The 24,915-nt window shown below is 34.9% G+C and overlaps 1 protein-coding gene across 2 annotated transcripts; it reads right to left on the reverse strand.

The window, feature by feature from the left end:
* Positions 1 to 755: 755 nt before the first annotated feature.
* C1d (C1D nuclear receptor corepressor) lies at positions 756 to 18,091 on the reverse strand. Of its 2 annotated transcripts, none has more exons than XM_076833172.1 (5): positions 18,003 to 18,091; positions 6,206 to 6,352; positions 5,375 to 5,441; positions 4,789 to 4,844; positions 756 to 2,111 (listed from the first exon to the last, which is right to left on the reverse strand). In XM_076833172.1, exons 2-5 carry the CDS (start codon positions 6,341 to 6,343, stop codon positions 1,947 to 1,949), a joined length of 426 nt encoding a protein of 141 aa, XP_076689287.1. In that variant the 5' UTR covers positions 6,344 to 6,352; positions 18,003 to 18,091; the 3' UTR covers positions 756 to 1,946. The 2 variants fall into 2 exon arrangements, with proteins under 2 accessions (XP_076689287.1, XP_076689288.1); XM_076833173.1 differs by having other exon boundaries at positions 17,971 to 18,054.
* Positions 18,092 to 24,915: the final 6,824 nt, after the last annotated feature.

Below are 24,915 nucleotides of genomic sequence, written 5' to 3' on the forward strand. Positions count from 1 at the left end.
CTGACTAAGGCTAATGAGCACAATTTGTCATAAATTTTCCAGTAATTCTGAAACACTGAAATAAAAGACTAATTTTCTTATAATACTTTATAGAAATGGGATAAAGGCTGGAGTTGTCTTTTTTGGAACCTAGCGCCTAGCACAGATTCTGGCAATACAAATGTCATTAAATGTTTGTGGAAGGAATAAACAAACGAGTGAATACATAACCAACGCACTACCATCAATTAGTCCCTTGTTATAAATAAATTAAAATTTAAATTACATTTAATAAAATGGAATATGCTCAAGCTATTTTTATTCCTATTAATAATAAGCACTAAAAGAATTATTTACTTAAGAATCTCCAACCTAACAAAACATAGAGTTGGACTTAAACAAACCAATAATTTGGCTAATGATTTTCTACCATTTTATGACATTTTCCACTTAAAACATTTTCTAAGAAAGTTTAAATTACACAGAAATTCAAGTTATAAGTTTCTTTGCAATAAACCATATACATACTACATTTGATCTTAACACCTGTTTTTCTCATGAAGTTACTTATAAAAGCAGTTAGAAATTTGAGAGTGAAGGTGGCAAAAGAGTGAAATAACTAAAAATGTTCAAAAATGTTCTTACACTTCAAAAAGTGTCTGCCATCAGAGCCACAAGACTTTCTGCATCTATCAGTGACTTCTTTGTGGATCACAGAAAGAGTTCAACATTCTTCACAAAATCCATTATATTTTAAGACCATTTCCAATATCTGCTACCATAAATCAAGAAATCCATTTATTCAAGATTACTTATAGAGAATTAATCACACAGAAAATTTTAACAACTCCTTTTTTTTCAAAAATTAAAGTACTTTACTAGACTTGGCAATCCTGCACATAATGATGTGGATTCAAAGAATGAAAGCATTAAGGGCATAATTAAAATTCATGGGCGTAGATATTCAAAAAAAGTTTAATATGTGAATTCTCTGTAACAAATATATCAGAAAAATAAATCAGAACATGAACATAGTGTAATCTCCTTTGGATTTCTCCTCTGCTTAAGTGCCATTATGTAACAAAGAAAGTTGTTCCAAAACACTTGTATATACTTAATGCTGCCTCAGCCACATGTAATCAAATAATCTGAAAGAATGAGATCAGGAGAACCGAAGAACAAAAACTTATGAATTTTTCTATTCAGTATGAATTCTAAAACCTATCTTCCTAATTTGGAGGGCATATTTACTCAAATGAGAAAAATAACCAGGTCGACTACACACCATTGACAACTTTTATTATACAACCATCAGGCCAAAATTCAGCCATCAACATACAACCTTATTTTCCACCTAAAGTTAATTAGAATATATTTTATTTTAAATGGGACATAGAGGCAACAAGCCAAGAATTAAAGTACAACCTTAGTTTAATTTCACTCTTTGAATATCAAAAAAGCAATAATTCCTAAAATCATGAAAACATGATGAATTAACTACACACACACACACAAAAGAAGACCTTTAAGTCATTTCATTCTTAATATCATATAATGAGAACAGATGGACCTTTAACTTCAGCCTACAGATACATACTTCATAGGTCATTATTCATTTAAAATAGTACAAATGTTTACAAAGAACATTTAACTTAAATTTCACAGTTGCTTATAAAGGGATACTTTCAAGATTGAGCAACATAAAGAAATAAGTATCTCATCAAAAGAGATGGTAAACTTTAAATATAAAATATATATCACAATGTTAAAAACTTCATGGAAAATCAATAAAGACAACTTAATATTTTGGGGGATAAAAGTATTTAGCATTACAAATTTAAAGTTTAAATTTATATGTGAATTTAAAAAAGAATACATTTAAATCTTACATTGCCACATAATCATGTATTTTGTGAAACAATAAAAATGATGTACTTTTTGTATATGTGTACATCAAAACCAAAAATTTAATTTTTATTTTTTCCTTTACTGGCAACTTTTGATGCATTTTTAGGTTTTGGTTCCCAGAGGGCATTTTTTACAAATCTTGAAGCTGCACCTCTGTCCAGCTTCCCGGCCTTTTTCTTGTCTGTTATTTCCTTGACTCTGTTCATGTATACTCTGATTCTTTCCTTAGAGACAAAAAGAAAAAAAGGCAATGGATTTACTGAGCTGTTCACCACCACCAAGTTTTATCATGCTATACCTCAGTTAAATTCAACAGATAGGTATTTATTGCCTATTAAGTGCATGGTGCTAGCAAATGCAAGTGAACAGGATAAACATGCTCCATGCTTTCTGGAGTTCACAGTCTATGAAAAAGACAGACATTAAAAAGTCATTTCAGAAGTGTGCTGAGTGTTTTCAAAGAGAAAGAACCATACACACCACTACTAACACAATGAATTGTTCAGATGTGGTTATAAATTTTTCAAATTAGTATTAAATTAAATGTACATAGTAACTGTTTTGTATCTAAAGTCTAAAATCTAAAATCTGAGTTCCCATACATTTGTAACATACAAACGAAATTCTCCTTTGGTTTTTCTAAACAGAAAACAGATGAGGCAGTATTTAGCCATTTATTTTTTATTACTGTCCAGTGTCACAATTAAAATAGGCAGAAAGAAAATACGAGCTCTTTTATTCAATTTCATGATTTTGATTGATAAGTGCATGAAATTTTCTAATAAAATATACGATTCTAATCAGACTTTACAAGGTGAGAAACATAATATGTTACTGGGCCACTTTGAATCTTGTGAGACCATTAATCAGCATAAATGGCTATCCTATACTTCAAATGGAGAAATAAAGTTGATGACAGTCATAAAATAGCATATTAAATGATTGATCACTGCTTAAAAGAAAGTTTCACTAAAATAATCAAAACAGTTACAAAAACATACAAAGACAAATGTGGAACCTTACATTTTTTCGCTGTAAAAGGCTAGAAACTCAGCTCAGAATCCTCTATAGCTCCCTATTTCTCTGATAAAAGTCACAGTCCTTACAATAGTAGACACCAAGGGCAGCATACCCACAACCCAGCCCTGCCTTGGGGCCTTCACCCTGTTTATTCCACCGCCTAAAATGATCTTTCTCAAATATCCACACAGCCACTTCCTCTCTTCTTCTCTGCTCAAATGTTAACCTTGGCAATGAGGCCCTGACTTCTCCATTTAAAACTGTAATCCTACCCAAGAACTCCAAGCCTCCTTTCCCTGCTCATATTTTCCTTTTTTTCCCATAACACATAAAACTTCTTAAGATAATACAGTCATTTACATTTATTATTTATTTTATTGTGTTTATTTTTGTCCTCCTCCATCTCATACAGTATGGTGTCTGCCATATTTCTCAGTTTAGTTCAATGAGGAATCATCTCACTTGGAAATAATGCCTGGCTCCCAGCAGGCATTCAAATATGTGTTGAATGAATAAAGTGATTAATTTTCAAACCCTTTCCCCATTTATGATATATACAGCAAAACACTAACTCTGTGATCATTTAGTAATGTCTGTAACAAGGTCAGAAAAGAGGAATTGGTTTTTGTATGCTTTTTATTTGCCAACTCTGTTCAGAATATTAATGTACTCTCTACACAGTGGTTTCTGAGGCAGAAGACAAATGATCCCATCCTTTTACAAAGAGTACTCTAAATAATTTTGCATTAAAAGGAAAAAAAAGATATTTTATAAATGTAAAGTCTGTATTAGAAAGTGGAAAACAGATGATACAACCTATGTTTCTTAAGGTTTAAAACCAGTATCATTGGTCAAACCAAAATCTGCATATTATATTGCTTTATGCTTCTGCTTTAAATATTTTTCACGATTGCTGAATTTTAAGATAAATTTATTTTTACTTCAAGGAATTTAAAAGAAGAAAATGCCTTAGTCCACACATTAAAAAAATGAAGACAAGTCTGGTATACACTTTTAAAAAATAAATAAATAAATGACCAAGTGCTTCACTAAGTTGTAAATAACATACATATCAATTACCATAAGACTTGAGAACAAGAATATAAAGTCAAGTATATTTCATATATATAAATATATATATATCTACTTTATGTTTTACAAACACAAAAAATAAATTTATTAATATTCTTATTCATAAAGCCAAGTCAAGGTAACCATAAGTCTGATTTCTAATTTTTCCCTTCAAATTGAATGATTTGATTTAATATTTGAAGTCAGCAAAAACTCCAAGATATCAGACCTTATATACTATACTTATACATCTAAATGGAATACAAAGACAAACCTAGAAGATTTATTACAGGTTGTAAATATGTCACTAATGCAGAATTACTGGACAGTACACATACAGCTGGTGCCAAAAAAGCTTTTAGCTTTGTTGCTGAACTGGATTCTTTACTGCTGAGAAAATGAATTAATGGAGGAATTGAAAAGGTGGGGGAGAAACTTTCCCGTCTTTGCTAGTAAATCAACTAGAATATACTTTTAAGAATTGTGTAAGAGTTTAAAAAAAAAAAAAAAAAAGTAGCCCTAGAGATGAACAGGATTTTAAGAATTTATAGGAAAAATAATATGAAAGTTATAAATAATTACTAGAACCCTAACATTTTCCCATCCAGAGATTTATATAATATATGGAACACCAATTCTCTGACAAAGGTAAGAGAAAGAAAAAACAAAGACGTGTAAGATCTGACTCACTAAGATAATTTTGACTCTAATTTTGTTCTCCATGATTAGTATGATAAAGATAGTATAACTGAAACTTCAGAAACACTACAATACATATATAAAATGAAAATACATTAACTGAAAACTTACCAGTTCCTGCTTTACTGGATGTTCCTTAGGATTCACTCCTTGAGTTGCCAAATAAACTATAAGAGAAAGATTTCATGGAATAAATTGGTGTTATGCATTAATAAGAGCACCCCAACTAAAGAAATCCCAATTATTCACAAAAAAAGGACAGCAACTCGGATGGTTCATTAAATTTTAAATTATTCATCCTCTATGTAGTATTAAATTTATGTGTGGTTCATAGAAACCCAGTATTCTGATTTTAAAAAATTAAATATCTGACTATTAAAATCACTATACAAGAGGATAGGAAAGGCAGCAGAATACAACAGACACTAGTATGGCAATATGTAAATCAGCGGATGTGTAACCGATATGATTCTGCAATCTGTATACGGGGTAAAAATGGGAGTTCATAACCCACTTGAATCAAAATGTGAAATATGATATATCAAGAACTATGTAATGTTTTGAACAACCAACAATAAAAATTATTAAAAAAATCACTATACAGTATAAACATATATTTTGCTATCATTTAAAAAATAAATCACCTTTAACACAATATATATTTGCTTTCTAATTAACTCCAATGTAGTATACATACCCCAAAACATTGAATTTAATGTGTACGCAGAAACTAAATCCACTTTCGCTTGTTCAAGCGGGTCCAACTAATAAAAAAGAGAGCAAAAAAAGAAAGAATAAATACACAAACTTTGAATACCATCAGATAACATTTCAAACTTTCACCAAGCACAATATATCAAAGAAATATGCTTTTTTTTTTTTTTTACTTCCTATAATGCAATAACCATATGATCTGGACATAATTTACAAAAAGAAATTTTCTTAACCAGTGATTTTTGCCCACAAATTTTCACTTCAGAGTATCATCTTTAGTTAAACAAGGAATGTATATAATCCAAGAAAAATTCTTCTGAATTATTTTAATTTCAGAAGTTATCATCTGGACTTTTATGTCAAAAGCAATTTTTCAATATAAACACTGTACATGATGCATCTATGTATAAGAAGCAGGCTAACATGCTTAAGCAATACCAAAGACAGAAAAAACATAATGAGATTTGTTTTAGACTGTCAAAGTCAATTTACTCTTTTTGTCCTACAGAGTTTCCAGAAACCCTGATAACATCACTGTAATACTTAAAAGGTCAAAAATAGAGTCTGTCAAAAAGGATGCTGTGAGTGCTCCTTGTTTTTGAAAGCTAAATTAACATGAAAATATAGTTAGGAAGTATTTCCTAAGGCTGGAGTTTTATTGTTCTCCCCCCAAAAAAACCAAACACTTAAAAAATTGAAATCAAAGGAAAAAGAAGCAAAACTCACTAATCTGTTTGTTGTTTCTTACATATGTTTCATAAGACAAAGTTCTGTCTTATGAAACTCACTTTTAGGAATTACATTCTTAAAATACCTTCTGCAACAACTCATTTCTAGAAACAGACATCATGGTCTTCAGCATCTCATCCACAGCACCAATGGAATTCTCAAACGCTGACAAATACTCATGAATTTCTACTGGATAGTCTTCATTAATTTCTTCATCTGCCATTATGACCAACTGGAAAAAAATTAGTTCTGAGAGTTCATAATGGAAACAGAGCTTGTTCTTTAGTTTGCCAAAAAATAAAAATTTCATTTATTTCAAAAGCACTAAAAGATTAAAACAAGCAGCTAATTAAACAAATATTCTCAGAATGCAATTCTAGAGCAACTTTATTCCAGCTTCCCTTCTTAAACTGCTTGGGAGGACAAAAAGAAAAGAACCCACTTTTGTCCACTAATGCTACACATATCAAATGTTCAATACTTTTAAAAACTTGATTATAGGGGCTGGGGATATGGCTCAAGTGGTAGTGCGCTCGCCTGGCATGCGCGTAGCACTGGGTTCGATCCTCAGCCCCACATAAAATAAAATAAAGATGTTGTGTCTCCCGAAAACTAAAGAAAAATAAATAATAAAAAATTTTCTCTCTCTGTTTAAAAAAAAACTTGATTACAAATATGAGATATCAATAATCAAAATTCTACATTTTAAAAATTTTCTGTTGAAGGTAAAGACCAAGAAAAGCAATGAAAGTTTACAAAATACCTCTCCTAATGCCTGCTGAAAAAATAAGCAAAGTACTTTTCTTTGAAAAGCTTACATATCTTAGCCTTTCTAAATTTAAGTGGTGATCTAGCAGGATGTTATATTAAACTAAAAAATTAGACATCTTAGGTCTGAAAAACACTGATCATTTATCACCAAAATTATTTCTCAAGCCTATACTTATATTCCTTGAGCTTCTTTAAAATATTAATAAGAAATTCACAAAGTCCATAAATCTCATAAAGTCTATAAGCAGATAAGAAACTTGAAGAAAAAATAAACTATATGGTTTTCACTTAGAATAGAACATACCCTAACAGCCCATTCTTTGAAAATTCATACTTAAATCACAATAATTAATATTTATGTGAGAAAAAGTGAAATCCACACAATGTATTAAATGAAGTACCTAAGACCAAATTCCAGAAGCAACTCCAAGTCATGTGTAACATCTTTAGGTTACAAAAATTCTTATTACATGGCTAAAGAGAACAGCAATAAAGTGAATAGTAGCAAAGAGCCCAGCAGAATGGAAGTAAAGAGACTGGGTTTTCCACCTTGCTTGATCACTGACTTTGTCACTTTAGATAAATCGCTGACTCTGTCTGGGCCTCAAATTCCTCATCCATAAAACAAGGCAGTTGGTCTAATGACCTTTATAAAGCACCTTATAGTTCTAAATGTTATGCTATGTCTTTTAGGTTTCAAAAGTACTACTTGAATATTTAGTCATAATAAATTAGCATTTCTTCTCAATGAATATATTCCACCAAGACTTCTGGTTTCATTAAAAAAAAAAAAAAAAAAAATGAAATCTACCTGTCACTACTTGAGCTGTGAAGTTACTATCCAACTACTGTTCAACCAGCAACTAAACAAATGACTATAATAAAAATAAAACCATACAGCAAAGAACTGTGACTTCTTGTCCCAAAAGGTTAAGTGAAAATATGCACTGACCTTTCATCCCTCATGAAATCCCTCCAAAATGACAGAAAAAAATTAAAATATATAAAAATAAAAACATTGGAATCTAAGAAGGTCACATACCCATCAACAGACCTCAACAGCAGAGATTCTGTAAGCAGAGCAGGTAAGATCAAACTGATAGGAAGCAGAGCCAAGGAACTTCTCAAACAAATCAGAATGAGAATCTAGGAATAACCCCTAAAGACCATAAGGGCTGAAAACAGCTAAACCAAAGGGTAGCTCCAGCACTCCCCACCTGCATGAAAGTGAAAGTACGGGGATCTACTACACATGCAGAGAAGACTCATTAGCATTTCCTCTATATACAATTTGAAACCAATAAATTTGAAAATATAAATAAAAAGAATGATGTTCTGGAGGGAAAAAAATCAATTACCAAAACCAGAAGGAAGTATTTAGACTATATGGAAAAAAGTACAAAGTAGTGAAAGACCTACTCTCTGGAAAGGCTCCAGGCCTAGAGGACCTTTAGGAAGCAATTATTCTTATGGAATTTAACTGTTTAAGAATATAGAAAAGAAATGGAAAATTTAAATACCTATTTCATAATATCCAAAAAAGAAACTCAAGATGAATTAAAAATGTAAATGTATAACCATATTAGAAGATTATATAGAATATCATATTTGGGAGGCTGAGGCAGGAGAATCACAAATTTTAGGCCAGCCTAGACAACTTAGTAAGACTGTGGCTCAAAATTTTTAAAAAGAAGGAAAATTATTTATATCATCCAAATGAAACTCAAATATTTTAAAAGGAAATGGCTGACAGCCTTATATAAAAACTGAAAGGAAAAATAGTCTACATGGTAAAAAGAATACTGTAAGCAAAATTAAAAGGCCAAAGACAGCCAGGAGAAAATACTTGCCAAAATATAAAAAAGGATTAGACAGATTATCATCACTTACTAAGTCGGCAATAACTTTAAAAATAAGGAATGTTCAATGCTAGGCAGAATATAAATTAGTAGAGCATTTTTAGTACACTTGCCCTTTGACTCAGGAAATCCTTTTAAGCATCTCGCCTACAGAAATCCTTATATATGTACGTGAATGTATTAAAATCGGCTTCAAACTCTTCTCTGAATTTTTCCCACTCTCTTGCATCAGTTTTTCCCTTTGCTAGATCATTACCCAAAAGCTTAAAATATTTTATTTTTCCATCAAAGACAAGAAACAAAAGAAACACCTTGACTTATGTCTTTCTCTGTCATGGCTTAAATCTTAAATGTCCCCCAAAGGCCTATAGGCTAGAAGGCTTGGACCCGAGCCTATGGCACTTCTGGAGGTGGTAAAACCTTTAGGAGGTAAGGCCTAGTGGAAGGAAGTCAGGTCATGAGCAGGGCATGCCCTTAAGAGGAGTATTGGGACACCAGCCCCTCCTTCCCTCTCTTCTTGGCCACCATGAAGTGACAACTTTGCTCTGTTACTTCCCACTATAATATTCAGACTCATCACAGGCCCAAAAGCTTTACAGCAAAGTAACCATGAGCTGAAACTTCTGAAACTGACCCAAATAAATGTCTCCTCCTTGCAAGTTGATTATCTTGGGTATTTTGTCACAGCTGACTAACACACCCTCTAGCTACAGCCCCATTTCCTTTCTCCCTTTTAGAAAACACTCCTCAAATGGGTTGCTTATGTTAACAGTCTCTTATTTTCTCCTTTCTTTCTCTCATCCCCTCCAAATAGACTCCCTACTTTTTTCCTAGCAACTGCTCTTCAAGGTCACTCGTACTGCCACACTGTTAAACTCAACATCCAACTCTCAGTTCTCATCATTTGACATCATCTCCCTCCACCTGGTTTCTAGAACATCACATTTTCTTGGTTGCTCCTCCACTTCACTGGCTGGTTTTTTGGTCTCTCTAATGCATTCTTCTCTTGCCCTCAGCCTCTTAACCTTGAAGTGCCCAAAGACTGTCCTTGCCTTTTTTCTTCTCTATCAAACTTATTCCTAGGTGAGCTAAGAGATTTAAATTGCATCAATTAACTGAGGACTCACAGGTTTGTCTCCAGCCCTGACCTTTCCTCAGAACTCTAAATTTACATTTCCAACTGCTTACTTCATTTCTCTGATTGGATATCTAATAAATTCTCAATTGTAACAGGCTCAATACCAAATTCCTAATCTTGTCTATGACAGTCTTCCCCATCTCATTTCAAGACAATTTTTTCAATTGTTGAGGCCCAACCTTCTAACAGTTTAGACCCAAAATTTCAGAGATCCCTGCTTGTTTATTCTCACCTCATCTTTAACACATATCAAATCAGAATCAAATCCCTTCCTACCACTCCACTGCTCCATAGTGGTGCAAACCACCCTCATGTCTTACCTGGACTGTTGCAAAAGCCACCTGAATGGCCTCTTTGCATCCAGGAAAAACAGTCTCTTATCAAGAAAGGAGAGTGACCATTCAAAAGCAGAAAAAGCCATGTCTCTACTCAGAAATTTCCAAAGGCTTGCCACCTCATTCAGAATAAAAGACAAAATACTTATAGTGTAAAAAGAGGTCCAAACACAATCCTCATCTTCTGTGACTTCATCCCCTCCCATTCTCCCCTTGCTCATTTCATTCCAGCCACAACAGCCCCACTGCTCTTCTCTCACTTGGCATCAGGAAATGTGTCTACCTCGAGACCTTTGTACTTCTCCCTTTCCTAGAATGCTGCCTTCCTATCCTCCTCCCAGACCAACAGCTCCAGAGCTCATTACACCACCTTCACCAGACCTCTGCTCAAATGTCACCTAGTGGTGAATCTTTCCTGTCCACCCCATTTAAAAATGCACTCCCCTCACCTCACTCCCCAACTTCTTCCACACCTTATGTTACTTAACAGCATCTGGGCTGGGGTTGTGGCTCAAGCGGTAGCGCGCTCGCCTGGCATGCACATACAAAGATGTTGTGTCCGCCGAAAACTAAAAAATAAATATTAAAAAATTCTCTCTCTCTCTCTCTCTCTCTCTCTCTCTCCCTCCCTCCCTCCCTCCCTCCCTCCCTCTCTCTTTAAAAAAAAAACAGCATCTGACATCCATCAAATTTTTATTAATTTATTATCTGTCTACCACCAAAAGAAGGAAATAATAGAGCAGGGATTTGCATTTTATTCACAAGCACTGCCTGGTAGTCAATAAACAATAAAATTTGTTGAATGCAAATAAACTACAACAAAAACACTAGAAACAACCTAAATTTTTATTGATAAGGAAATGGTTAAACGAATTACAGTAACATCCATCGGTCCATGGGAATACTATATGACCATTAAAATTAAAGACGTCTATGTGCAATGACACCCAATGAGAAGTGAAAAAAGTCATGGAACATTGTAAATAACCAAAAATGTGCCTAAAATATGTCTTCAGGGTTTTTTTTTTTAAATCTGTACTTGCATATACGTAAAAAAAAGGGTTTGGAAGGAGATCTATAAAGGAAATAGATACTTAACCCTTTGAGAAGGGGCAGGGATTAGGAAATAGAATCAAAGCGGACTCATTTAATTCTTGATTGCTTAAATTTTTTCAAAAAATTTTTAATTTGTGATATAAAATAAACAACCACCATTTAAAGGTATATTTTATAAAGTATCTGATTTTTAATAAATACTACAAGTATTTTTTTAAATCACAAAAGATCTTTATTTAAATGTGACTTTTTTTATCCAATTTTCCTATTAGAAAATAGTTTGCCTCTCCAGAACATGGTAGGGATGTTTTCTACTATTATTTCCCATCCCTAAGCACCAATAAGCAGTTTTTTATTGTTAAAATGGGTTAGGGTGAACACTGAGAGCAAGGCAATAAGAATAACTGCCCTCATTACACTAAACCACTTGCTTTGTTCCTAACTAAAGGCAAGGCAGGCTTAAAATAAAGCCTCTTCTGTATCAGAAATTCTTCCCAGTTCTATTGATTTATCTATTACTTCTGCAGGGAAAGTGCAGGAACACCCCACTGTGCAACTCTGACCCTAGGATAAAGCAATGACCTTAGAATCCAGCAATAGCTTGAAAAGCACCACTTGCCAGGCCCTATTCTCAGCACTCCATACACCTTAACTTAGTTAAACCTCACAGAAGAAAAGGAGCCACAGAGGGGCCTAAGGCTGTGCACAGGAAAACTTCCAAAAAGGAGGAAGAACTCATCTGCCTTTGTCCTCCTCACCCTTCTACCTATTCTTCCTGCAAGGACAGACAGAGATGGAGACAACATGAGAAAATGTGCTAAGTAAGATCTGGCTGAGAATAAGGAGCAGAGGGTGTGGGGGGGACACAGTGCCCAGCAGCTGGTATCCCTAAGGGGGCATAGCACCACATCTGAAACTGACATCATCAGCTACCTCCTCCCCTCTATTCTGAGTGTCAGCCCAGGCAAAAACCCACAAGTCACTCCTGACTCTTAGGCCCCAAATTCAACCATTTCTGTCATTATGGCTTTCTTAATGTCCCTACACCATAGACTTTCCTACATCCTCACTGACTAGCTTTTCAATAGCCTTTGAGTAGTCTCCCTACTGCCAATTTTTCCCCACTCTCAATTTTAGAATATTACAAAACATGAATTTTCCTGCAAAAATAGTCCTATCATGGTACTCCCCTGCCTAAAATTCTGCAATAGTTCCCCACTACCTAGAAGATAATTCCAAATCCCTAAGCATGGATGCTAGGTCATTATAAAGTGGCCCTTGCATGTCTAACCTCATTTTTGACCTCCTCCAATCCTCTAACTGAAGGCATGATGGCAGCTTTCCAAATGCACCATATTCTCTCTCTAAACTTTCACCAGGTGGTTCTCTGTACTGAAATGCCCTTGCAATTTCACTTTGTTCAAATCCTGCTTCTCTTTGAAGATACGGTTTCACTTTAGCCAATGAAGATTCCTGAGTGCCCTCTTTCCATTCTCTCTATATGGATAAACACACCTACAAGCTGTCATGTCAATTAAAACGCTATCTTATAATGTCTGTTTATTTATTTACTTGACTTTCCCTTTGACTACAAGCTCCTTGAGTAGGCTGTGACATAGTGATGTACTCCCCAGGGCCCCTCACACACACAGGATGACTGTATGTATGAGCACAAGAGCATATTATATTACATTCTCTGAATTGATTTTTAAATGAATTGAGTAACATAATTACATGTTTACAAATGAAAACTTCAATTATCTTAAATTTTGAAATTTACCTTATTCCCCAATAGGCCAGATAAAGTGTCATTTCCCACTACTTAGAAGCTAAATGAAACCCATATCCTTCAGTTCTATTATATTCAAAGAACCATATGAATGTATTCACTTCCTTACATCTAAATTTTCTAGCCACCAAAAGTCCATATTCTCTCTATTCCCAGGGTACAAAAGCCTCTTCTGGCTCTCTTCCTCCCAGTTAGCTATTTCCAAGTTACTTCTGGAAGTCTTTAACATTTCTCTGGCCTTGTTAGCTACTTCTTAGTTCTGGTAACCATTTTAGCTCTGGGCCTACTGAACATCCCTAAAGAAACTCACAAAAGAACACAAATTAATGCTACCCAACCACCTCTGGTTCACCTCCTAGTTACCTGGCAATTCTTTTAATGATCTTTGATGCCTTCCTCTGCACACAATGCACAATGCCTTGTAAATGAATAACATCCACTGAGCATTTACCACCTGCCAGACATTAAGGACTTACTTATTCAATAGATATTTATTTAGTATTGATGACATATTGTCCTGAAACTTGGAATATGTTTTAGTCAGTTTTTTCATTGCTGTAACAAGAACAATTTTAGAGGAAGAAAAGTTTATTTTGCGCTCACAATTTCAGAGTTCTCAGTCCACAGATGGCCTATTCCATTGTTTTGTGCCCGAGTTGAGACAGAACATCAGGGCAGAAAAGCAGCCCAGGACAAAGCAATCAGAAAACAGACTGTTCTACTCACCAGGAACAAAATATGTACCCCAAAGGCATGCCCCAAATTACCCACCTTCTTAAGTCACACCTTGCCTGCCTACAGTTACCACCCAGTTAATTCATTCAAGTGGATTAGTGCACTGATTAAGCTTTCATAACACAATCATTTCACCTCTAAACTTCCTTGCACTGTCTCACACATGAGCTTTTGGGGAAAATCTCATATCTAAACCATAACAGAACAAAAACTTGCCTGCACTAGGCTTACATTTAGTACAGATGATAAACATTAATCAAATAATCACAGAAATATAAAATTACAACAATGACATGAAATGAATGGTGCCTTGAGGCTATAAACTAATGCATGCGACCTAATCAGAGGGTAGACTGAGTACTTCTTTTAAGAAAGTACTCTTAAAAATGAAGAAAAAAAAAGTATTCTGAATGACAGTGAAGTGGACAAAAACAGTAGAAGGGGGAGTCTTCATGACAACTCTATAAATGGGAACAGATAATAGCCGCACTTTATTGACAACACCATAGGGACTTAAGTCACAGGACTAATAAGTGGTAAAGTTCAGTGGAATGGAATCGAAATCCAATGGACAAGCATCCCTCACAAATCACTACAATGATTCCGTATTCTTTTAGGGGGAAAAAAAATCTTATTTTACACAACACAGAAGGTCCTTCAAAATCTATCCCTCTCATACTTCCAGCCTGGATTCCCATCTTTCCCCCACCCCCTAATATCACACTCAACTTCTTTCCTGTCATTAATTACATAACTAAAATCCCCACAAGTTACCTAGTAGGCCTGGAGCTACAAGGTTACCCAAAACCAGGAATTGACTAGTAGATATAAAGGAAAGAAGACTTGCCAAAGCATAAAATAGCTGACGGGTAGGTGTGGCTGTGAAGAAAGAGAAAGAAGGGAAGTCGTTTCACAGTCCTTTCCCTCTACTTGGAAAAGACCTCCCCATACCTCTAACTCATTTGGGGGGGGGGCGCCCTAAAGAAACTTATTATCCACATCAAATGCCCCTTCCTCTGTAAAAAGACTTCCACATCTCCCAAATAAAAGTAATCTGGTTCCTCAGCTTCACTCTCAAGGTTCTCTGAATACACCCATAATATAGTTATATACTGGTGTGTGACTGCTTCTCCAGACTTAAGAGTTATCACATACCCATCAGTAATATTCCACATGTATCTCGATAAATCCAAAGGTGTCAATCCTCATTTTACCTGATCCATCAGCTGCATCTGACAAAATTGAACACATTATTCCACCCTGAATTCCACGATACCAGACTCAAAATTGTCCTTTTCCCTTGCTGGCTGTCCAGTCTACCTCCTGCTGGTTCTTCCTCACCTTCCTAATAGGAAAATTCTAAACAGCTGAGGGCTCAGCTGCTGCTTCTCTTTTCTATCTACATTCACTGCTTTAATGACTAGTGCCAAAGTCACAACTTTAAATACCATCTGTTCAATGACAACTCCCAAATGTTTGTTTGCAGCAACGACCACTCCCCCTGAACTCCAGACTCCATATATCCAACTGACTACTCAACATCTCCACTTGGATGACTAACATATCTCAAACTGAACATGTCATAACTGAACTCCTAATCTTCTCCCACAAGCCTGCCCTTCCCACAGTTATCTACATCTCAGTAAAAGGCAATTCCACTCTTCTAGTGGCTCAGGCTCAAAACTGACAATTATGTTTTCTTACAAACCACATTCAATACGTAAGCAAATTCTGTTGGCTTCATATACAAAATGCATCCAAAATTGTACTGCTATTAACCTTAACTTCTTTCCATCTAGTTAAGATGCTATCATCTCATCTGAATTATTACAACATCTCCCTAATTAGTCTCCTGGTTTTCATCTACCCCATCATCCAATAAGCTATTCTTAGCACAGCAATCAGTGTGATCCTATTAAAACTTAAGTCAGGATCACATTGTTCCTCTGCTCAGAACTTCTCATTTGTTGTTTACTTGCTAGGCTCTTTCTTCAAGGCAGGATTTTGAATCAAATTTGTTACCTCCATATCACTAATCTTGTCACATATAGACATTTAGCAACTACAGATACTAGGTACTTATTTAATAACTACAGATACTCCTCAGCTAACAATGGGGTTATATACCAATAAACCCATTTTAAGTTAAAAATAACCAAGTTGAAAATGTATTTAATATATCTAACCTACCAAACATAGCTTAGCCTTGCCTACCTTAAAGATAGTCAGAACACTTACTTAGCTTTCAATTGGGCAAAATCATCTAACACTATGCCTCTGTTATAATAAAATGCTACATATCTTAAATAATTCATTGAATACAGTTCACTGTGGAATATCAGTTGTTTATCCTCATGATCATGTGGCTGACTGGGAACTATCCTACTGCTGCCCAGCATCATAGATCACTAACCTAGAAAAAGGTTAAAATTCAAACTCCAAAGCATAGTTTCTATGGATTAAAACCAATCAAAGTAAAAGGGAACCAACTTTTAAAGAATCTTATCAGATTGTAGTTTGGACCTACAGCTATTAGGAAGTTACTACATGAACCCAAAAGAAAATGCCATACCGTACATTTGGGGACTGTTTCCATCTCTATACCAAATAGAGTTATACAGTTATGAACTAAGAGAAAAAAATTCAACATATTATTGTTTTTTAGAACTAGAGAGACATTTTCAGATGTTCTTTTAAATATTGTTATCTTAGAAAATAATAGTGAATGTATATACAAGTTCTCAATAAATATTGTTGTTTTGGACAAACAGTCTATGTTAGTGTCATCTGTAATTCTCCTTCATGATTACAATACAATCCATGAGAAAATAAAATATTCTTCCTTTTCTAATAAATATATTAAACTCTAAAAACAAATATATCCTAAAGTTTTATAATAAAAAAATATATAAGTTACAGGGAGATTGCTCAAAATTAAGATAAGTAATTACATCAGATTGGAAGCAATTTACTTCTTTTCAATGTTTGTAATTCAAAGAGTTTTCAAAATTATATGAAGCAACAAATTACCTTTGAAAATACATGAAACTTGTTTATTACAATCATCTCTTCTCTAAATTAATAATACTATACAGGGTTTTTGTGAAAATTGAATGAATAATATAGGTATGCTATTAGAACAGTACCTGGTTCAGTTACACTCAAAACATTTGCTAGTAATAGTAAGTATTATTTTATTAAACTGAAAATGATCAAAAATACTAATCCAATGTGGACTATTTAGAGTCATATTTAAAGAGTCAAATGTTTGGAAATAGATGATATACATGAAGAGCCATATGAAAAGTTAAAAGCTATTAATAAAAAAAGGATATGCCTCTGACTTGTGAGGCAATTTGAAAGCAGCTATTCAGACATTTTGAAAATCAATTGTTCACACTTTGTCATTTTATATTCCAACAAAAAAATGAATTCTATCATTTCCACAAGCCACAAACTATTCGCTGAAATTCAATGGATAAAACCTATTATTTCTGAACCAAAAACATGGTTAAGTCTTGATTCAGTCTACTATTAGAAAGTCCAAACAGGTGAATAAGCGAACCAAAATCATCTCATTCGGATAGAAACATCTTTATCAAGCCAAAACTTAATTGCAGTCAACAAACATAAAGACACGTAAGTTATTTGCTAACAGATGTTTGACTCACACTGAAAAAGAAGCTGCTTTGTAATCATTCACTACAGATTTCAGCTGAAAGTGAAATTAGCCCATTATTCAGATGGGCTGATCTAGCAGCGGCAGGCAGTCTGCAATCATGAATGCGATTGATAAACGAAGGTAATATAGGAAAGTTACTCCCCTACACCTTCCACTTTGGCCCTTCTCGCTGAAAAAGCTGAAAATTCACTTGGAAGCCATATATTTTTATTTCTCGCCTTCCGATATTTGAAAGGCAGAGTTAACGAGCGAAGGGGGAAAAAAAAAAAGGAACCAGAGAGGAAAGTGAGGGGCTACGACAAGCAAAAGTCGGCAAGGAATCCCAAGACAAGCGGAAGTGGGGGTCCTGCGAATGCCACCCGCAAAGCTCGGCCGTGACAGATCGCATTCCCGGAAGGCGAGGCAGCTCCGACCCGAATCCTCCCGGTCTGGCCAGAGAACGATAGGGTAATCTAGGACAGAGAAGCAGACATTCGCAGGCGTACCTAAAAGACTCAACCCCAACTTTGAATAATACCTCTGAGCCGTGCCCTCCAGTCTCTCTGAAAGCTGTCGGGCGATGATGACATCAGTAACGCGCCGGCTCTGCCTGCAGGGCTATCGTCGCTCTCCGATGACCTCACGCTACACGCCCCGCCCCTCTACTCAGTTCCGGTAGACAGGGCTCTTGAGTGTCTCCGCCCAGCTACGTGAAATTCCTTTGAGGAGGGACTTCGGACATTTTTATCTAGACTTGTATTTGTCTAAATACAAATTGAGGATATTTATCTAGAAATGTTAGTTACTAAAAATTTTGCTTTGGCCGAAGTGTTCCGGGGCCTGGTTCTTCACGGCACTCTGTCTCAAAATTAGCCTCAGAGCCACTTAAGTGGTGACAGATGAGTTCTTTATTTTTCCAGTACGTCGGTAAGAGATACTTTCGTAAATATGGCAAAAATGAGTTACCAGAATAATGAAAAAAAAAAAAAAAAGATGTGCAAAATACAAGCTCAGGTTTTTAATTATTCGTTTCAGTACATGTAAAGTTGCATTTCAAGGAAAAAAATAATTCCCAAAACTACATATTGTTCGAATTGAATCGCTTGACATTCGTAACTTTTTATTGTTTCACATTCATAATTCAACAAAAAGTTTCTCATGAAATTGCAATTCCACGTATGAAATGCCTAGTGCTTTGCACAATCATGGAGTGTCAATAGTTAAAGTGCCAAGTTCTTAAATTGCCAAATGAACTTGTTTCTGGTTTGTTTTCTATACGTGGATTAAAGACAGCTTCTTGAAGAGTTTGCAGGGGATACCATGTATTTTTAAATTTTCTATTTTCACATTAACAATAGAAAAAAATCTCTCACATAGGTACATTGATAGAAATAAGAGATTTTAAAGCTATTTCAAGGCACTAAGAATATCAATTCTTAACTTTTTTCTAAAATGAAACAAATTATGCCATATTTTCAAAATTCATCATCAATTATCCATCAGTTGCCAGTTTCAACAATTTTTCTTTAAAGTTATTAAATTTAAATTATGTGTTGGTGAAAGAATCATTCCAGATTATACATTGTTGGTTCACTATTACCAAACTAAGCTTAAAATATTAACATGGGGGGGTCAGACCTGGGGTTGTGGCTCAGTGGTAGAGCACTCACCTAGCATGCATGAGGCCCTGGGTTCGATTCTCAGCACCACATTAAAAAAAAAATGTAAAATAAAGATACTGTGTCCACCTAAAACAAAAAAATAAATAAATATTTTTAAAAAATTAACATAGTCTGGAATTTGGCCCTGCTGCACATGACTAACACACAGTTCATACAACAGGGATAACCATATGAATTCAACAACATCCAAACTAATCTATATACTGTTCAAGAAAACCAGTTCACTGGTCACTAATGTCATACCAAATGTGAAATTGTTATGAAAGCTTCTAAATGATTATTTTCAGTTTCTGCACCCATCTTCTTATACAGGTAAAATAACAGTTCATGTTCTGACACTAATCTGTAATCACACTTGGATGCGAAACCTTCATCACAAAGACTGTTGAGACCAGGGAAGACTGAACCCAGAATAACTACATATCTGACTATTTGTCCTGTATCAAAGGAATGATGAGACTTCAAGGCACAATGTTACCCCTTGTGTCATTTTGATCCTTCAGCAAGAATACACTAAAACAATTAAAAGTATAAGAAATTGCAAGGGGAGGGTGTCTCTGAAAGAGGAAGCAGGATTGGGCAAAAAGAGCCTAAGATCATAATGCAGATGTGGCAGACAGATCGACCAACCTAACAATGAACTTCAGAGCAAAATGACTCTTAGAGAAGATCACACTGGGCAAAAATGGCTTCTTCCCTGTGTTCGGTCCCCAGTATGCCCCACTGTATGTTCGTCATTGGTAGAGAATGCCTGGCAAGAATGTACCTTCCATGTAAAAGCTGAAGCAGATCCTACAGATGCTGCTCTCTAGGGGCTTTCAGCTCCTGCACCTGAATTGGAATGGATGTGACTCTTCAGCTGCCCTAACCCTTGTAATATACATCCATTCAGCAGTTGCCCATAATTCTATGACCTGTTCAATAATTTCACTCAGTCCCCCCTATGTGTTAGATTCTGCTCCACATGTAATAGATATGGGGGCGGTTCTTCCTCTTATGAAGTTTACATTCAAATTTCTCACTTTTCTCAAATGTCTTCCTCTTTCCTCACCACTGTATCCCACTTACTTTCCCATTCTTTTCCTTCATAGCTTATTCTCCTTAAATCCATGTGCATTTAAACATTTGACTTTCCTGATGCATGTTTAAGTATTGCTTAGCTCCCTAAGAAGCACTGGAAAGTGAGGAAAAAGTTATCCCAAACCACACATTACAGGGGGGAAAAAGATGCCTTCTACTAATACTGATAGCATTTCAAAAACCACAGCATCATGCTACATCAGTTTCTGTAACAGTCATCTCCCCTTATCTGCAGGATACTTTCTAAGATTCCCAGTAGAGACCTGAAACCTTGGGTAGTACTAAACTCAATACAGATGTTCCTTCATTTATGTTGTGATTACATCCTTAAAAACAAATTGTAAAGTCAAAAAATCATAAGTTAAACTACCATAAGTCAGGTACCATCTGTATGTACTATATTGTGTTCTTTGTTTTTTTAATATGCTCTGCAGCATTATGACTTACTACCAAAGTTAATCTGTCCTTCCATGCTTTATCCCCTTGGTGCCTCTTTTGTTCAGTACTCTTGCTTTCTGGGTTAATTGAACACAAGCACTGTGATGCCTATGACATTAGATCTGATAACAAAGATAACTGTTAAATGACTAGTGTAGATATATCAACATGGATATGCTGATCAAAGTGGTGATTCACATCCCATGTGGGATGGTATGAGATTTCATCATGCTCCTCAGAAAGACTCAGAATTTAGAATTTATGAGAGTTTTTTCCTGGAAATTACCATTTAATGTTTTTGGACTATAGTTGAGTGTGTGCAACTCTAAAACTAAAGAAAATGAAACTGTGGATAATCAGAGACTACTGTATTCCATTTCACAACATCAGGAGGCTGGACTTCCTCTAAGTGCTAGCCAATACTCCAGCCCTCATCCACAGTGAGATTGATATGTAACAATATATCTGACTTTGGAAATGGAAAATAAAGATATTAGTCACATTCTCAGAGCAGATCAGCCTGTCTTGACCTATTTTGTGTTACTATAACAATATACCATAGACTGAATAATCTATAAAGAATAGAAATTTATTTGCACAGTTCTCGTTAAGGACCTTCTTGATGGTCCTCATCATGGCAAATGACAGAGAGTAAGACAGAATGGAGTGAACAAGGATGTTGAACTCATTTTTATAAAAGATCCATTTTCATGATAATGAGCCTACTTCCCTGAAAAGAACATTAGTCCACACATGACATCAGAGCTCTTATGGCCTAACCACTCCTCAAAGGTCCCATCTCTCAAAACTGCTGCATTGGTAATTAAGTTTCTAACACCTGAACTTCAGGGAACACATTTGAACTATAACAAGTTCCTTACCATTTTATTACTTTGTAATACAAATGATGGAGGGTGCTGCAAAATTACCTTTCAAGATCAAACTATGATCCTCAGTTTCCTCTTCTGGAAATTAGAAAAAAATAATGGTACCTATTTCTTTGGTACTATGAGGACCAAAGGAGACAATATATCTAAATGCTTCATATTGTGGATGACAAAAAAATAATCATTTAATAAACAGTAGTTATTAGTAACAGTAACAGAGATACAATATTATCAATATTACCACTATAAAGGATGAAGTTAGAAAATTCTGACTTTGCATTTAAGAAGTTACTTAAATCTCAGTGCTCCAGTTATGAATAACAAAATCAACTCCCAATTGATATGAATAAAATATCAAATTTTCTTATCTTTTGGCCCAGTGTGGTGGCACACACCTGTAATCCCAACAACCCATCACAAGTTCGAGGCTAGTCTCAGCAATTTAGTGAGGCCCTAAGCAACTGAATGAGACCCTGTCTCATAATAAAAAGTTTTTTAAGGGTTGGGGATGTAAAGCTCTCCTGATTCAAGCCTCAGTACAAAAAAAAATGTTTCCTATCTTTTGAATGATAACATTTTTAAAATCACCATTTACAGACATCATTATAATAATAATTGATACAAATGAGTCTAGTCAATAGATGTTAAAATTATTGGGAGAAAGTTTGATGGGGAAGAGCATTTTATCCCAGATTATTTTTTAATTACATGGGTAAAATATGATAACATTTTAGTGGAAAAAGACAGTAGACATAGAACCAAATATTTATGTTACCATCTGGGACAAACTGGTATCATGTACCTCCCTTTGTAATGCATTAAGAAAAACTGCATCATTTATATATTATTCTTGTTAAAAATGTTTTACCTGAATCTTATGCTCATATAAGACATGTTAAATATATACTTTTTAAAAAATGTTAAGTATATACTTTTTAAAAAATGACCTGTGCTTCAAAAATGTTAACATTGTGGGGAAGAAAAGCTAAATAACTATCCTAGATTAAACAGTTAAAGAGCTATGACAGCTAAAGGCAGTGTATATCCAGACTGAATCCCAAATCAATGAAAACAAGCTCTATTGCCAGTAAATGGTTGAAGTTGTAGAATATCATGCTAAGCGAAATAAGCCAATCCCACAAAACCAAAGACCAAATGTTTTCTCTAATATGCGGATGCCAATTCACAATAAGGTGACAGGGTACTAGGGAAGAATAGAGTTACCTCAGATTAGGTAGAGGGAAGTGATGGGAGGGAAGGATAGGGGATGTAGGGATAGGCAAGATAGTAAAATGAAACAGACATTATTACTTATGTATATATGTGACTGCATGACCAATATGATTCTGCAACATGTATGCTCAGAAAAATGAAAAATTTATCTCATCTATGCATGATATAACAAAGTACATAAATGCATCCTGCTGTCATGTATAACTAATTTAAAAAAATAAAAAATATTATTGGGGCTCGTTGTGAAAACTGAATACAGATCATATATTGAATAATAGTATTACATCAGTCTCTTCTGATTTGATCGTTGTGTTGTTGGATATGTTAGAGAATATTCTTGCTCTTAGGGGATGCAGCTGAAGCATTTAGATTAGGGCTAGAAGGCCACACTGTCTGTAATTACTCAAAAATAGTTCTTGAAAAATATTGATTATAATAATGTGTGGAGAGAGATATTAAATGAATCAAAGTGTTTGGTTCATCATTAGTGAATCTGAGTGAAATGTATGAGAGTTCATTGAATTATTCTTTCAGCTTGTCTATAAATTTGAAATTTTAAAAAAACATGAGCAATAGGGAGGTGGGAGAAGCAGAGCCTTTTATGACATGACCTTGTCTAGTTTTATTGGTTGTTTGCATACCAAGCATTTTCTGATCTCATTTGTAGTCCTGAGGATATGGAATGGAAATTTAGCCAGAGATTATAGTCTATGCATTCAAAATATTACTTTGAAAAATGTTTTCCATGCCATCCTCTCCCACTTTTGAGAAGATATTAGCACAGTTCATGCTAATATCAAGAATTCTAATACCAGCTTTGTTTCTAAATACAACATAAATTCAAAGATAACTCTAAACTGGTCCACGTGACCCAGTTGAAAGCATTACCCACCAATCGTTGCTTCCAAAGCATCTGAATCGTTCTCCCAGCCCAACTTCTCTGGCTGGGTACTAAGTGCAAAAAAGCAAGAAATTTATGCATCACTCATTCCACCCTATCTTCCAGCTTTGCAGGAGACAGCAAGGAGGGCAAGCTTCTCTGAGACAGGCAGAAGCTGAGGGACAGAAACCCTGCATGATAATCATGACTTGCTGGTTCAGAAGTCAATCTGAAATATGCCCCATCTGATTTGGCTTTTCCTATAAGAATCAGCAAAGTTCTAGAGAATGACAATTTATCAGCAAATACATGAGAATTGTCTACCTTAAAACGAAGGGCAGGAGAAACAAATGATGCCATCACCATCTCTGATGTTGTCTCCATAGTCCCATAAATAAGCCTCTTTCTTTTCCCCCTTTTAATTATGGTTGTCATTGTTTTTTGTTTTGTTTTGGTAGAATAGGAGTTTCAGTTCAAAAATCATTCTAAAAACTCTGCAGAATTACATTTGTTTCCTCATCTTCTGTGCTCTGTTGCTCCGAATATATTGTTTACATTTAAAAATTTCATAAAGACAGGATTTGAAAAGCTTCCCAAAATTAGCTCTTTCAAGAAATAATTGTTTAAGGTAATGCTTATTTAAGAAATTTTATTTAAGAAATTGATTCCTGTCATACTTTCTTTAAAAATTTACTTGAAAACATATGATCATCAAGCAAAAAAAAAATCAATGTTTACAGGCATAATGAAAATAAATATATTTATTTATTACTCAGAATGAACCCTTTCTATGATTTGCATGTTGCTCTGTGCTCTGATTTCAAATTTGCCACTCCCACCTGAAGAATAAAATTAGTCTTCTGCACTAGTGCTCAAGGGAACAAGGAGAAAGCCTCCTTCCAGGAGTCGGAGATTACATCTCATCCACAGGGTGAGCAGTGTGATTCTGTTAAGAACAATGAAACTAAATCTGTAAAATCGGGATTCCTGACCTACTAATTAAGAGGAAAACTAGGAAACTTGTGTTTCTTTTTAGGGGAATTGTTTTAAAGAAAAATGAGAAAAGAAATGTGGGAGTATACTGAAAATCATAAGTACAATAAAAATGTCAAGTGTTTCGACATGCTCAGTTGATCCTTAGCTACTAAATGTTGCTAAGGAGGGTATAGACCAGGTCTTGCTGTCGAACTATTCAAGTGAAATATTCAGGAAGTCATTCAAGTTTCCTGAACTAGAGCAATATATAATATT

The sequence above is a fragment of the Callospermophilus lateralis genome, chromosome 14, assembly GCF_048772815.1.
Source record: "Callospermophilus lateralis isolate mCalLat2 chromosome 14, mCalLat2.hap1, whole genome shotgun sequence".
NCBI classification, from domain to species: Eukaryota; Metazoa; Chordata; class Mammalia; order Rodentia; family Sciuridae; genus Callospermophilus; species Callospermophilus lateralis.

Bases quoted from the DNA above. Each gene is read 5' to 3' on its own strand.
- C1d (XM_076833172.1), bottom strand. From the start codon at position 6,343: ATGGCAGATGAAGAAATTAATGAAGACTATCCAGTAGAAATTCATGAG. The intron at 5,442-6,205 runs GTATTTTAAGAA...CTTTTTTATTAG, and splicing joins GAAATGAGTTGTTGCAGAAG to TTGGACCCGCTTGAACAAGC. The intron at 4,845-5,374 runs GTATGTATACTA...TTTCTCTTATAG, and splicing joins ATTAAATTCAATGTTTTGGG to TTTATTTGGCAACTCAAGGA.